The sequence below is a fragment of the Dipodomys ordii genome, unplaced genomic scaffold (assembly GCF_000151885.1).
Source record: "Dipodomys ordii isolate 6190 unplaced genomic scaffold, Dord_2.0 Scaffold105, whole genome shotgun sequence".
NCBI classification, from domain to species: Eukaryota; Metazoa; Chordata; class Mammalia; order Rodentia; family Heteromyidae; genus Dipodomys; species Dipodomys ordii.
In genome coordinates, this window is record NW_012267321.1 from 584,241 (window position 1) to 599,207 (window position 14,967).

At 52.9% G+C, this 14,967-nt stretch overlaps 1 protein-coding gene across 1 annotated transcript in view; it reads right to left on the bottom strand.

Moving 5' to 3' along the window:
• Positions 1-8,096: 8,096 nt before the first annotated feature.
• Positions 8,097-14,967, bottom strand: part of Bcat2 (branched chain amino-acid transaminase 2, mitochondrial) — a 21,954-nt gene continuing 15,083 nt past the window's right edge. Inside the window, exons 2-11 of the mRNA XM_013027876.1 lie at positions 14,351-14,425; positions 13,919-14,122; positions 11,327-11,437; positions 11,125-11,244; positions 10,796-10,959; positions 9,911-10,053; positions 9,716-9,801; positions 9,455-9,595; positions 9,310-9,384; positions 8,097-8,463 (exon numbers count right to left, since the gene is read on the bottom strand). Of these exons, the coding sequence (XP_012883330.1) occupies positions 8,425-8,463; positions 9,310-9,384; positions 9,455-9,595; positions 9,716-9,801; positions 9,911-10,053; positions 10,796-10,959; positions 11,125-11,244; positions 11,327-11,437; positions 13,919-14,122; positions 14,351-14,425 (1,158 nt within the window). The 3' untranslated portion in view covers positions 8,097-8,424. The remainder of the gene's footprint in view (positions 8,464-9,309; positions 9,385-9,454; positions 9,596-9,715; positions 9,802-9,910; positions 10,054-10,795; positions 10,960-11,124; positions 11,245-11,326; positions 11,438-13,918; positions 14,123-14,350; positions 14,426-14,967) is intronic.

Below are 14,967 nucleotides of genomic sequence, written 5' to 3' on the forward strand. Positions count from 1 at the left end.
TTGCTTTAACTGGACATAAAATGGGGTTTTGTGGTAAAGACTTGTTCAATCTGAGGATTGAAGTTCAAGGCCAGCCTGGGAAGAAAAATTCCTCTGAGACACCATCTCCCAACTAACCAGCAAAGAAAGACCAGGCTGGAAGTATGGCTTAAGAGACTCTTATCCAGCTAAATGCTGGAAGTAGCACCGTGATGTAAGGTGGTACAGCACTAGCCTTGAGCAGAAATGCTCAAGGACAGTGCCCAGGCCTTGAGTTCAAACCCCATGAATGCCAACTAGGATGAATTATCCCAGCAATGAGCACCTAGATCCCCAGAACCCAACCAGTCCAGGGAACAAGGAACCTTGGAGAGGAGTTAGAGGAGATGGTGTTACATCTGAAATGAATACACTGTACATTCACCCTTTCAAAGTTAATCAGATCCAGGAGATCAACAGAAATATTAGCCAGACACCGGTGCCTCACACCTGTAATCCTAGCTACTCAGGAGGCTGAGATCTGAGGATCATGGTTCAAAGCCAACCTGGGCAGGTAACTCCATGAGACTCTTATTTCCAATAAACCACCAGAAAACCAGAAGTGGCAATGTGGTTCAAGCAGTAGAGCACTCCGCTTGAGCTGAAGAGCTGAGGGACAGCGTCCAGGCCCAGAGTTCAAGCCCCATGACTGATGGAAAAAAAGAATATTTAAGCCTGCCCATCTAATGTATCCAGACATCTACCAGGACCTCCCTTCAGGCCCTTTAACCATTCCAACCCAGCCCCAGCTTCTGACTGCTTACCAGTCTACCATGCTCTCCCATACCCAGTTGCCAGATGTCAGAAGGAGCTAGAGCCATTTTCCACCAACTCCAGGACTGCCTGCCACGGAGATAGGAACTAGCCAAGCCATCCAATTTGTAATTTTCTGCCCTGAACCCTTTCTTATGACATTTGTATGTCCTCTAATACTTTTTCGTATTGCTAAGCCTCTGCCTTGTAAGATTTCTTTCAGATGTCATCTAAGGTCACCTACAACACATTCTTCACGAAGGAACAGTTGCTGCTTGCTGCCTTCTCCCCGACCTGACAACAACTCTGCCTTTTATCCCTAATGCCATTGTCCCTTGCCAGCAGGAAGTAGCCAAAGAGAATCATTGCCCACTTATAACTATCAAAAACCTGGACTGTTAGGTGGGCCAGGGAGAGCAGCCCCTCCCTCCTTCCTCTCCACCTGCCTGAAACCAGTAATCACCTGACTGTCAACAATCTGAATGAATTAGCAACGGATCCCAGGTTCTGAGGTCACTGCTTCATCCGCTGAGGTCATTTCCTGAACCAGCCTGGTCCCTCTGATAGTGACAGCTTCCCCAGGCTCTGAAATCACTTCTGCCTCCTCCTCTGGTCCCCCCTCCCCCCTTCCCTATACAATCTGGCTCAACAGAAGTCCCTCTCTTGTCTTTCTCCTTCCTCTCTGTCTCTGTGTACCTCCATCTTGTGGGGGAGACCCTAGTTTGCTCCCCCCACCAGAGAAACTCTTTATCTGCCTGAACTCTGTGGCAGTTTCCTTTCAAAGCAGGGAGCCTCCCATCTCTTGTAATTTCCTGTTCGATAAAGGACACAAAGTTCAGGTTTTGTTGGTAATATTCAATGTTTGACCTGATACCCGGCTCCAGTGTCCTTCAGCATTTCCTGGGTGGCAGTGGTGACAGGGTTCGTTGGTGGAGGCTGGTGCCTGTGGGTACAAGGCCATCCTCCAGGGAGGAGCTGGAGCTGGGGTTCAGGACCTGTCCTCCTGTGCTAGCCCGACAGCCATCACTAGTGCTCCCCATCACCCACATTGGAGGTCCTTCCTGTCTGGGAACCCCACTCCCAACCCTTGTTATTCCTCTTCTGTCCTGTCACCGCCAATTCAGAGACATCTGAGACCCCACGAAGGGTGGACAATCTCCTCACCATCAAGCACTCAGTACTTCAGTGTTCAACCTCCAGCCATGGCCCAAGAACCCAGCGCAGTGAGATGCTGAGGCCAGGAACTGCCTGGACCAGCAGGGAGGAAAGCTCTAGAACACCCATCCCAGGCTGTGGGAGAAGGGGATCCATTCTTTTTCTTTTTGTCAGTTGTGGGGCTTGAACTCTGGGCTGGGAAGCTGTCCTTGAGTGCTCTACCGCTTAAGCCAGAACACCACTTCCAGTTTTCTAGTGGTTTATTGGAGATAAGAGCCTCACAGACTTTCCTGCCCAGGCTGGCTTTGAACCTCGATCCTCAGATCTCAGCCTCCTGAGTAGCTAGGATGACAGGCGTGAGCCACCAGCGCCTGGCTGAGGGGATCCATTCTTGAGGCTCCTTGCTCCATATTGCTTCCCCCAGGGCCCAGGGCTGGGACATCCTAGTGTTAAAGCCTTGAGACCCCCTCTCTGGAGCTCAGCTGAGACAATTTCTTTCTAGCCCAGATGGAGGAGTGGGAGGAGGAGGGTTCGATCAGAGTTCCCAGCCCCTCTCATGGGAAAGAGGCTAGGAGTCAGGGAAATTATATGAAAACAGAAAAATAATCAGAGGGAATGGAGATGTAACAGTGGAATCCCTGTCCACATAAGGAATAACAACTAAAAATGAAGAATGAATGAATGAATAAAACATTCTGTATGGGGCGGCGGGGGGGGGGGAGGAAGAAGAACGCAGCTAATTAATGCTAATGAAAAAGAGGAGGAAGAAGAAACATTTCTAGGGCTGGAGGTGTGGCTCAATAGGTAAAGCGCCTGCCAAGCAGGAACTGGACCCCTTGGATTCAATTCCAGTACTAGAAACAAAGAAAACGCCAAAACCTATTATTTACCACACCCTGAGGACTCAGACAGAGGGAGAAAACAGGAGCTAATAGCAAAGATGAGAATAATAGCCCCAGGAAGCTGAAAGAGAGCTAGTTTTTCTAGCAAAATGTCTCTCCTAAAAATCCTTAAGCTAGTCTGGATGTGGTGGTAGCACATGCCTGAAGGCAAATATCAAGAGGATCAAGGGTTCAAAGCCAGCAAAACTTTTCCAATGCCTCATCTCCACCAATTAAAATGCTGGGCTTGGTGGTGTGGGCTGGCCCAGTGACCCGGAAGGCACACATAGGTGTGTGTTTGTGGGGAGAACTGAGGGTCCAGGCCAGTGTCTGGGGTCTGTGGCAAACCTCTATCCCCATATCCGGGAATTGCAGACTAAGCTGTGTCAGGCACAAAGCAAGGCCCTACCTCAGAAATAACCTATAAGGCTGGGAAGGTAGCTCAGTGATAGATTGAGGCCCTGGGTTCAATTCCTCAGTATCACATAAAAAAAGCTGGATATGGCGCTGTGGCTCAAGTGGTAGAGCGCTGGCCTTGAGCTGAAGAGCTGAGGGACAGCACCCAGGCCCAGAGTTCAAACCCGATGACTGACAAAAAGAAAAGAAAAAATCTAGAGCCAGGTGGGGGGCTGTGCTACCGAGTCCAGGCACCCTGCCTTGTTTGTGAGGATTTTGTGTGTGTGTGTGTAGGTGGTCATGGGGCCTGAACTCTGGTCCTGGATGCTTCCCTCAGCTCTTCAGCTCAAGGCCAGCACTCTATCACCTGAGCCACAGTGCCACTTCTGGTTTTTGTTAGGTTTTTAAAAAGAGGTAGCCGAGTAAGAACAGCAGCACGCAGGTGGTATTCAGGTAAGGGGTAGGTTTATTCAGTAGACCTGCTGGGACCAGGCAAGGGTGGCACTCCATGTGGCTGGGAAAGGCCTGGGAATGAGAGAGAGCTGGGAAAGAGAGAGAAAAGAGCTAGAAAAGAGCAGACAGAGCAGACAGAGCAAGAAAAGAACACAGAGAGAGAGAGAGAGGGCATCTGGGCCTGTGCTAGGCCTTATCTAGGGTATGGGAGGAGAAAGGTGTGGCCACATCAGGTTAAGATGTGACCTCAGCAGATGCAGATGTGACCTCTTCCAGGTGTCTCAGTTGCCTAGGTAACGCAGGTAGTGGGTGGAGACTTTGCTGCGAGGAGGGTGGAGTCTGCTAGCCATCCAGGAGTGGACCTTACAGTTTTCTGGTGGTTTATTGGAGAGAAGAGTCTCATGGACTTTCCTGTCCAGGTTGGCTTTGAACTGTGATCCTCAGATCTCAGCCTCCTGAGTAGCTAGACTACTCAGAGCCTAGCTACTATCTAGAGCCACCATGCTAGGCTGGCTCTAGATTTCTGTAGACCAAGCTCCGGTAGGAAGTGCACTAGGCAATAAAATTCACTTATCTTATCCACGTGCTTTCCATGACTCTTTTGTGGATAAGAAACTGTGTATGGTGTTCAGGGTGTGGTGCTGGGTGAAGGGCCTGTCAGGAGAGCCTGGAGTCCATGAATAAAATGAGAGCAGGAAGGGATGGGGGGGGGGAGATGGGGGAGGGGAAGAGAACAGAAATCAGAAATCAATGGAAGGCCTGGCATGGCATAGGCGGCTCACAACTGGTTTCAAACAGGCTGAGCCAGTCCATGAGACACTGCGGTGCAATGAACCACCAAAAAGCCAGAAGTGGAGCTGTGGTTCAAGTGGCAGAGCACCAGCCTTGAGCACTAAAGCTCAGCACCTGAGTTTAAGCCCCAGGACCAGCACACACAAAAAAGAAGAAGAATGGAACCGTGATCCTCAGATCTCAGCCTCCTGAGTAGCTGGGACAGGCTACTAGTCTAGTTCTTAATGGATTCAGCCATGTTCCTTTGATTTTAATTTGGCCAAGGAAGCCCCATTAAAGAGGGGCTATCTCCTGCAGGGATTTGGGGGGGACCCCGTGGTAGGTGGCCTCATCTGGTGACAACGTTTGAATGCTGACTTTCCCTATTCATGCTATTGAAAACTTGAATACAGTTTGTAATTGGTGGGGATTTGTTTTGTTTTGTTTTTGCCAGTCCTGGGGCTTGAACTCAGGGCCTGGGCACTGTCCCTGAGCTTCTTTTGCTCAAGGCTAGCACTCTACCACTTGAGCCACAGCGCTTTCCTGCTTTCATGTGGTACTGAGAAAACAAACCCAGGGCTTCATGCATGCTAGACAAGCACGCTGTCACTAAGCCACATTCCCAGCCTTGTTTTTATTCTTATATCCAATAATGGGGGCTTGAAATCAGAATCAGGATGCTTTTAGCTTTTTCTCAGCTTTTTCACTGATGGCTGGTACTCTATGACTTGAACCACAGCTTCTCTTTTGGCTTTTTTGTTGTTGGTGGTCATGGAGCTTGAACTCAGAGCCTGGACACTGTCCCTGTACTTTTTTTGCTCAAAACTAGCACTCTACCACTTGATCCCCAGTGTCATTTCCAGTTTTTTCTGTTTATGGGGTACCAAGGAATCTAACCCAGAGCTTCATGCATGCTAGGCAAGCACTTTACCACCTTCCCATCCCAGTTATTTGCTTTTTAATTCTTACTCAAGAGCTTTAGGCTAATTGTCTGGTAAATGGCTGTTTGATGACCTTGGAAAGGGTGAGCTAATGGACAGAAACCTTTTCTGTTCTTTTCCCTCCTCTAAGTCCTTGATAGGGAGCCAGAAGAGCCAGGAAGAGCCTGGGCCTCTGGCACTTTTCAAGCTTCCAGAGATTTCTCTGCCCTAAGAAGCCATTGTAACGGGCCGTGCTCAGGACATTAGAACAAAGGAGCAAGACAGAAGAAAAAGCTATTCATTTTTTCCTATTTTCCTTTTAGTTTTATTGTCAAGGTGATATACAGAGGAAGAGCTATTCATTTTTCTTTTCTTTTCTTTTTTTGTGCCTATACTAAGGGTTTGAACAAAGGATCTGGGTGCTGTCCCTGAGCAGGTAATCATGCCTGTAATCCTGGCTAATCAGGATCAGAATATTGAGGTTTAAAGTTCAAAGGCAGCTTGTGCAGAAAAGTCTGAGACTCTTATTTCCAACTAACCAGCAAAAAGTCCATCATGTAGGCATGGCTTAGTAGTAAATGAGATAATCCCCACCAACAAAATCAAGGTATCTGAATTACTATTTACTGGCAGAAAAGTTCCTTCTGTTGTCTAGCCTCAGTCTTTCCTGCTGCAGGAAACCGAACTGTCTCCCCTGAGTCCCTTTCCCTTGGAAAAGGATATCCAGCTGAGCACCAGTGGCTCATGCCTATAATCCTAGCTACTCAGGAGGCTGAGATCTGAGGACCATGGTTCAAAGCCAGCCCAGGCAGGAAAGTCCATGAGACTCTTATCTCTAATAAACCAATACTGCAAAAAAAAAAAAAAAAAAAAAGGAAAGGAAAAAGACTATAGGTTTGAGCATAATAGTGCTTGTCTTGGGGCTGGGAAAAGTGGCTCAGTGGTAGAGTACTTGCCTTGCATGCATGAGGCCCTGGGTTGGATTCCTCAGCACTGCATAAGCAGAAAAAGCAGGAAGTGGCGCTGTGGCTCAAGTGGTAGAGTGCTAGCCTTGAGCAAAAGAAGCTCAGGGACAGCACCCAGGCCCTAAGCTCAAGCCTCAGGATTGGCAAAAATTTAAAAACTAGAAGAATTTGAGAAGGTGCTCAGAAACATCATTGAGAGTAGCTCATTAGCAGGTTAGGTGCTGGTCCTAGGATTTGAACTCGGCCTGAGCCAGCTTTTTGATGGTTAGTTGGAGATAAGAGTTTCATGGAATTTCTTGTCTGGATTGTCCTCTGATAGGAATCTGCATTGTTCTCATAACCCAAGGTTGCCTCCCCAGCTCACTCACCCCCGACTCTTCAGGCCCCCCCTTTTTTGGGGGGGAGTCCAGTCGTGGGCCTGAACTCTAGGCCTGGGCGCTGTCCCTCAGCTCTTCAGCCCAAGGCTAGCGCTCTACCACTTGAGCCACAGCACCACTTCCGGCTTTTTTCTTTTTGCTTATGTGGTGCTTAGGAATCGAACCCAGGGCCTCAAGCATGCAAAGCAAGCGCTCTACCACTGAGCCACCTTCCCAGCCCTTTTTTTTTTTTTGTCAGTTGGGCTTGAACTCGGGGCCTGGGCGCTGTCCCTCAGCTCTTCAGCTCAAGGCCAGCACTCTACCACTTGAACCACAGCGCCACTTCTTGCTTTTTTCCTTAAAGTGGTACTGAGGAATTGAACCAGGGCTTCATGCAGGCTAGCCAAGCATTGTAAGCACTAAGCAGCATTCCCAGCCCAAAATCTTTATTCCGTGTGTGTGTATGTGTGTGTGCGCGTGTGCGCGTGTCAGTCTTGGGGCTTGGACTCAAGGCCTAGGTATTGTCCCGCAGCTTTTTTGCTCAAGGATCGCGTTCTACCACTTTAGGCCACAACTCCACTTCTGTGGTTCTAATCCATTAGCGGAGGGAAGAGACCCGGGGAGGCTGGCATGGATGGGCTCCTTGTTGTCTTCTTCCCATTTGAGCGACAGGCCAGGGCTTCGATCTCGCAGCGATGAAGTGTGAGGATGCAGGGAGCATCGCACACCATACAGTTCACCGAGAGCTTCCTGCACAGAGGTTTTCCCCGGGGCTGCCATGGAGGCACAGGTGGGTGCAGCGCAGGGCTGAGGAGCCCTTTGTGGTATACAGGATGGAGGGTGGGAGGCCAGAGAGGTGGCTGGAGCAACGGTGGGGGTAGAACAGTGGAGCCCAAGAAGTGGGGGCGTGAGGTGATGGCTTGGAGGTGGGGCTTGGGGAGGTGGGGCATGGGGGGGGACACTCACTGTGAGCAGGTGAGTGGGGTTAGAGGAGAAAAAACTGGATGTGAAAGACCTCACACCTGGAGAAGGCTGGGGCTAGTTTTTCTGGTTTGGGTTTTTTTTTTCTGTCGGTGTGGGTCTTGAACTCTGGGCCTGGGCGCTGTCCCTCAGCTCTTGGTGAGCGCCCTACCACTTGAGCCACAAGGCCACTTCCGGCTTTCTGGTGGTTCATTGGAGATCAGAGTCTCCCTTACTTTCCTGCCCAGGCTGGCTTTGAATCTGGAGCCTCAGATCTCAGCCTCCCGAATCACTAGGATGACAGGCGGGAGCCACCGGCGCGCGGCAGGTTGTAGTAGTAGTTGCTGTTGTTTTAAGTCAGCTTCTCAAGCCTTGAAAATGAAAGGATCCAAAGAGCAGGATTTCTATGTAGGAGCACAGAGACACCGAGCGGAGCACACAGAGCACAGCTCACGTCTTGTTCTTTGGCATTTTATTTCCAAAAAAAAAAAAAAAACGAAACCGGCAACAGCGGGGGTCCGGCCTGAGAACGGAGATGAGCTGCGGCCCAGGCGCGTCCTCGGCCCCCAGCGGAGGACGCGGGCTGAGGTCCAAGCCACCAGGTCTGGCCCTTTGGCGTTGGGAGTGTGGAGGCCACGCGGGGGCGCTAGAGAGCCGGCGTGCCTGCCCGGCCTTCTTATTGCACTTGAGGAGTGGGAGGCAGGCGGGCGGGGCTCGGCGCTACAGGTCTCTGGATCTTGAGGCTGGTGGGGGGGCGGCTCAGGGGAGCTGGGGGTGGGGGGTGGGGAGGCGGGTGTCACACCTGAAGAATCCACTCGTGGGCATTTGTTCCGTACTGCGAGACAATGGAGACCGGAAGTGAGCCGCACTACAACTCCCAGCAGGCCTCGGGGCACTATGGGCCAACATGGTGCTGTGCCCCAGGACCTCATGGGAAATGTAGTCCAACTCCCTGAGCGCTGCCACCACGCCCCGGGAAGGGAGTTGTCCAGGCAGTGGCGCCCAGTTAGTTTAAAGACAGGAATTATTAGGAGTTCTGGAGACAGGGATTATTTAAAACCCCGGAGACTCTTAGACAAAAAGTTAAGACAGCCTGGTTGGTGAGAAGCAGAGCGAAGGCAGCCAGTCCAGGTGCGTGGCTGGGAAGGAGCCCGAGGTTGGAGAGAACTGCAAAGCCTCCAGGGGCTGGCGGTGGAGCCGTTGCTGGGCTCAGCTGCCAGGAGCCAGGCCGAGAACGCCAAACGGACCCCGGGAGGCTGCCTTTGGGTGGCCGGGCGGTTCCCTCCATCGCCATCAGCACCAGAGGCTCATGGGAAGGGGATGCTCCCACCTGCACACCTAGGGGCCCCGGAGGCTCATGGGAAGGGGATGCTTCCACCTGCACACCAGGGGCCCCGGAGGCTCATGGGAAGGGGATGCTCACACCTGCACACCAGGGACCCCGGAGGCTCATGGGAAGAAGGCTTCCCAAGCTCAAGCAGGGTCCCAGGCAGATTTCAGCACACAAGACAGGGTTCTTTGTGGCTGGCGTTCCAGGCCACAGGAATTCATGGATAGCCTACTCAGCCCAGGGCCTCCAGGCTACCAGGAGGATTCATGTTGGGATTCATGTTCATGTTGGGGCCCATGGCCTTTCACCCCCGCCCATCCCCTCCTCCTTACCCCACCCCCAGCACCTCACCTGAATGGCTCTGAGCTCCTTCTGGAAGCGCAGGGCCAGCTCAGGCCCGTTTTCCATGGTGGGAATGTGTAGTTTCTGGAGAGGAAGGGGCCATGAAGACGGGCGCCCCGCCTTGTCTCCCACCCCCAATGGCTGTCCACCTCACCTGGCCTTCGTAGAGGATCCCATGCACTGGGCAGACCTGACAGGCTGTGCCCGAGCCAAAGACCTCCCGCACGCGGCCCTCCTCCAGCGCCCGCAGCAGCTCCTTCATGGTGATCTTGCGCTCCACCACGCGGAACTCACCCTGCAGGGCGGCAGAGACCCCGTTCTGCATGTCCCTCCCTACTCCAGACCCTGAGAGAAGAGGGACACGGGGCCAGTGTGCCCAGCTCCCCCCCCCATCCTGTGGAGCCCCGGGCTATACCCAGGATCGAGCCAGGTCCAGCAGACTCTGTCTAACCACGCCAGGCAGGATGACGCTGTCCAGCGGGGGTGTCAGGAGCTCCAGCACTAGGTCAGGGGTACAGGACAGGGTTATTGCATGCCCTGCAGGCTATGTCCCCCCCTCCAGGTCCCCTGAAGCCTGCCAGGAGGGGAGGAAGCACCCACTTTCGCTCACCCCCATCCTCGTGGGTCCAGTAGACAAAGATGTTCATGGTGCCCACCTCCGTGAGCTGCTGGTCAGGTCCGTACAGCCACAGGACCTGCTCACAGCCCTTCTTCTGCGCCTCCTGCTGTACCAGCACAGTGGGCCCATAATTCCTGGAAGAGGGCATCCTAGTCACACTAGACCCCTGTCCTCAATGTGGCCCTAGAAGGGGCTCCAGACCAGCGCTCACCCTGCCCCTTCCCAGCGACCCTAGGACGGAATCCTTAGCTATTATTCTGCTGTGGGCTGGGCATGGTGGCACATGCCTATCATCCCAACTACTCAGGAAAGAGATCCTATGGCAAAACCAAAATAGGAACCAAAGGGCTTGGGGCTCAGGCTCCAGTGGTACCAAGCTCAAGGTGCATGTTCTGGCTGCTATGTCCCCCTTCGTCTATCTTCGCATCTCAGACTAACACGTGTACTGCAGTGTCTCTGCTGGGACCATCTTCCTCTCCTGCTCCCCTTGACCAGCTGCCCTACTGGCTTGCAAAACCATCTCCGAGACACCAGCCCCACGGAAGCTATTGTAGAAGGCTGGCATGGGGAACATGGCCCAGTCTGGGTGACCCAAAGTGCTGATTCTTGCAAAGGGGAAATAGCCTTTCTGGAGGCATCCAAGGGCCAAGCCTATATTTCCACTGACCCCTCAGCTCCTCCTACTAAGCCCACTGGTCTACAGGTAAAGACTCCACCCTCCTCAGGCATTGGGGGGCAGGCACAGGATCCAGCTCTGAGCTCTGAGCAAATGCCCTGGAGCTGGGGACTTCAGCACTGAGGTAGAGCTGCTCACCCATGGTGGTCTCCACACTGGGACACACTACCCTGTGACTCAGGCACTGGGGTGCTACTTACCCCCCTAGCTTGTAGTCGCCGACCCCGCCCACCCAGGCACGGATGTAGGTTGGGTCAGCCAGGAGGGAGACGGGGGTCATGGCATCTCCAGGAAAGTAGGAGCTGACAGGGCAGAGAATGACGTACAGGAGGGCTTCGCTAGCCACACCAACCCCCAGCGAGGGCTGCAAGGGACAGAGAAGCTACATCAGGGGACCAGGTACAGCCTCCTCCCTCAGACCCAGGGACCAGGCCCCAGCTTCCTCCCTCAGACCCAGGGGTCCAGGCCCCAGCCTCCTCCCTCAGACCCAGGGGTCCAGGCTGCCAGCCCAGGGGGGAGGAGCACCCACCTGGTTCCCGATGAGCACGGGCCGCACGTAGAGGCTGGTGCCGGCTGCCTCAGGAACCCAGTCCTTGTCCACTTCGATGAGCCGGCGGATGCATTCGAGCAGCTCTCCCTTGTCAAAAGTCTGGGAGGGATTCCACAGGAGTCAGAGGGCTGGGTGGCCATTTCCCCCCCTGCCCTCCTCCCTGGCTGTCCAGGCTGCTTACCGGCAGGCAGAGGCGCTGGGCCGAGCGCAGCATCCGGTCCATGTTGAGCCACGGTCGGAAGAGCCGCACCTGCTGATCCTGGCTTTTGAAGGCCTTCATGCCCTCGAAGATCTGCGGCACAGAGGGGTGCAGGTTTCAGTGCTCAGAGTCCCCACCACGGTGCCACAGGAGGTGAGACATCAGAACAGAGAGACAGATACAGAGGGAGAGATGCACACAGAGCTGGGAAGAGAGAAGGAGGCAGTCAGTCACTCGGAGGGAGACATGCTGACTGAGACACGAGGGAGATTATAAATGAAGGACAGAAAGCAGCATGGTCAAGAGAGCCAGTGGCTCAAGTAGTAGAGTAACTGCCTACCAAGCATGAGGTCTGGAGTTCAATCTCCAGGACTCCCCCAAAATATAATAATAAAAGTCAGGTGCTGGTGGCTCACACATGTAATCCTAGCCAGCCCGGGCAGACGCTTATCTCCAATAAACTACATAGAAAAGCTGGAAATGGGGCTGGGAAGGTGGCTCAGTGGTAGAGTGCTTGCCTTGCATGCATGAGGCCTTAGGTTCGATTCCTCAGCACCACATAAACAGAAAGAGCCAGAAGTGGTGCTGTGGCTCAAGTGGTAGAGCGCTAGCCTTGAGCTGAAGAGCTGAGGGACAGTGCCCAGGCCCAGAGTTCAAGCCCCATGACTGACCCAAAACCAAAAAAAAAAAGCTGGAAATGGCACTGCGGCTCAAGTAGTAGAGTGCTAGCCCTGAGCAAAAATCAGAGACAGCACCTAGGCGCTAAACCCCAGGACCAGCAAAAAAAAAATTTTTTAAGACAATGTGGCAATCAACACCTTTCATAGTTACAAGATTACAACCCTTTTGATTTAATAGTTTTGTAAACTGGGCAGATTGATACACTTGCACTTAAAAAAAGTAATCTGAGCAACAGTTTATTTATTGCAACACTTTATAATCCCTCAGGCTTAGAAACAACAATACAAGATTGCTTAATAATGTCTTGCAGTGTTACACTGAAATAGGTTACCTAGCTAGGGGCTGGTGACTCACACTTGTAATCCTAGCTACTCCAGAGGCTGAGATCTGAGGATCACAGTTCAAAATCATCCTGAGTTTTCTGGTGGTTTATTGGAGATAACAGTCTCATGGACTTTCCTGCCCCGGCTGGCTTTGAACCATGATCCTCAGATCTCAGCCTCCTGAGTAGCTAGGAAGACAGGCGTGAGCCACCAACACTAGGCCAGAAGAAACTTTTATCTCCAATAAACAATTCAGGAAAAGCCAGAAGTGGCGCTGTGGCTCAAGGGGTAGAGTGCTAGCCTTGAGCACAACAAGGCTCAGGGACAGTGCCCAGGTCCTGAGTTCAAGCCCCAGGACCAGGAAAAAAAAAAAAAAAGATGAGTTATCCATTTTTTTTTTGGTCCTGGGACTTGAACTCTGGGCTTGGACACTGTCCCTCAACTCTTCAGCTCAAGGTGAGCGCTCTACCACTTAAGCTACAGTGCCACTTCCGGTTTTATGGTTGTTTATTGGAGATAAGTGTTTCATGGACTTTCCTGCCTGGGCTGGCTTTGAACCATGAGCCTCAGATCTCAGCCTCCTGAGTAGCTAGGATTACAGGCGTGAGCCACCGGTGCCCAGCTGAGTGATCCATTTTTTATGGCTAATCCCCAAAGCTCTGGCCTTGGGCTCAAACCTCCTTATCCCATCCTAACTGGATCTTCACCTCAGCCTGCCCTCTGGTCCTTCAAGTCCAGCTTGCTGGCCCTTCCCCTTGCTCAGACTCTTCCCTGGCTCTCAGTGGGCAAACTTGGACAAAGTCCAACCCCTCAGTCCCCTGGGGCCCTGAAGACCTCCTGTCTCCTCTTCTCTGTCATCCCCTGACTACACAATCTCTCCCAAATCCGCTCAGTTCTGCTGCTAGTTCCTTGGCTTGGTGACTGAAATCCTCAAATGCCAGAGCCCTTCTCCCCCTCTTCTCTTTTTCTTTTCAGTTTTCCGGGACTGGAGATGGAACCCAGGGCCTCTCACATGCTACACACGTGGCTTTACCACTTGAGCCGCATTCTCAGCTCTCCTGCTCTTAGTTTGTTTTTCCAACAGGGCCTTGTGCTTTTGCCAAGGCCAGCCTGAGACCCAATCCTCCTCCTACCTCTCTGCCTCCTGAGAAGCTGGGATGGATGCCATTTCCCACCATATTGAGCTTAATCTTTGACCTGGGATTTCACTCACTAGATAGGCTGGCCTCTGAGCTGGCTCTGTGTCCCGAGTTGCTGAGATTATGGTTGTGCGCCATGCCCAGACACACTTGTTTCCAAGCTAGAGCAAGGTCTCTTCTGTTATCCCAACTACCTCATCAGGGCACAGAGCACATACAGTTACAACAGAAACATGAGTAAACATTGGCCCAGCTAGAGAGCATCACCCACATTACCAGCATAGCACCTGGAGCAGGGGAAGATCATCTTGGAAACCCATGATAAACACACAGAAAGGTGATACAGGGAAAAACACAGTTGGGGGACAAACCCAGCAAGAGATAGATAAAGGAGGAGATGCATATAGAGACAGGGGTCAGGGGTCAGCCACCTGCAGAGAGTAGTGGAGGGCAGAGCAGGCAGGATGCAGCAGAAGGTTCTGGAAGGGCTGGATGCGGGGCTGGCTCCAGCCTTGGTCTCCACTCCACTCCACCATCAGCATGTGGTCAGTGAACGTCTTCCCAAAGGCCAGCGGCTCGCTGGGGCTGGGCTTCTTCTGCGGCTCCTCCGTCCTGAGCACCTGCAGGTCTGCAGCCTGAGAAAACACAGGGAACCCCTGAGTCCTGGAAGCTGGCTACACTTGGAAAACTACAACTCCCAGGAGCCTGCAGGTGCGTGGAACCAAAGAGGCCTCTGGGAAATCCACTGACAATGTTTTCCCACCCACCTTTGCATCTGGGCAGTAGAGGTTTGAAGATGCCCTAATCCAACTGCCAACCCTAATTTCCAGGGAGCCAGGCCCAGCCCTCCACCTTCCTTTTACCTTAAAGTTGGAGGAGGCATATCTGCTTGCACCACAAAGAAGCCTTGGGACAGGAAGAAATTTCCGGGCCCAGACCTGGTGTGGGGAGAGAAATGCCAAGGGTTATGACCCCATTGGGGCCAGCTGGGCTCCAGCCAGCCCGTGGCTGCACCTCGTGGTAGTGTGGTCCCTTGGGCTTTGGTGCACTCCCAGTGTGCTCCAGACTGGGCATCTGGCCCTGGCGGGGTGCCTGCCACTCCCACCCCTCCCACCCCCCACCCCCCGCCCCATCCCAGGAGAAGCATTCCTAGAGAGAGCTGAGTCAGCCCCAGGCTGCCCTCCCTCCCCACGGGGGCAAAGTCGCACACAGGCGCCTCCCACCCCACCTGGGGAACTTTGCCCCAGCCTGAGAAGAGCTCAGACCAGAAGGCCACGAGGGAAGGCAGGAGGTAAGAGAAGGGCTCTCCGGGCTGATTTGGGGGTGGGGGGGTACCCAAGCCCCAACAGCTGTTAAAGTGGGAGACCTGGGACTGGGAAGGTGGCTCAGTGGTAGAGTGCTTGCCTTGCATGCATGGGGCCCTGGGTTTGATTCCTCAGCACCACATAAGCAAAAAGAAAAAAGCCGGAAGTGGCGCTGT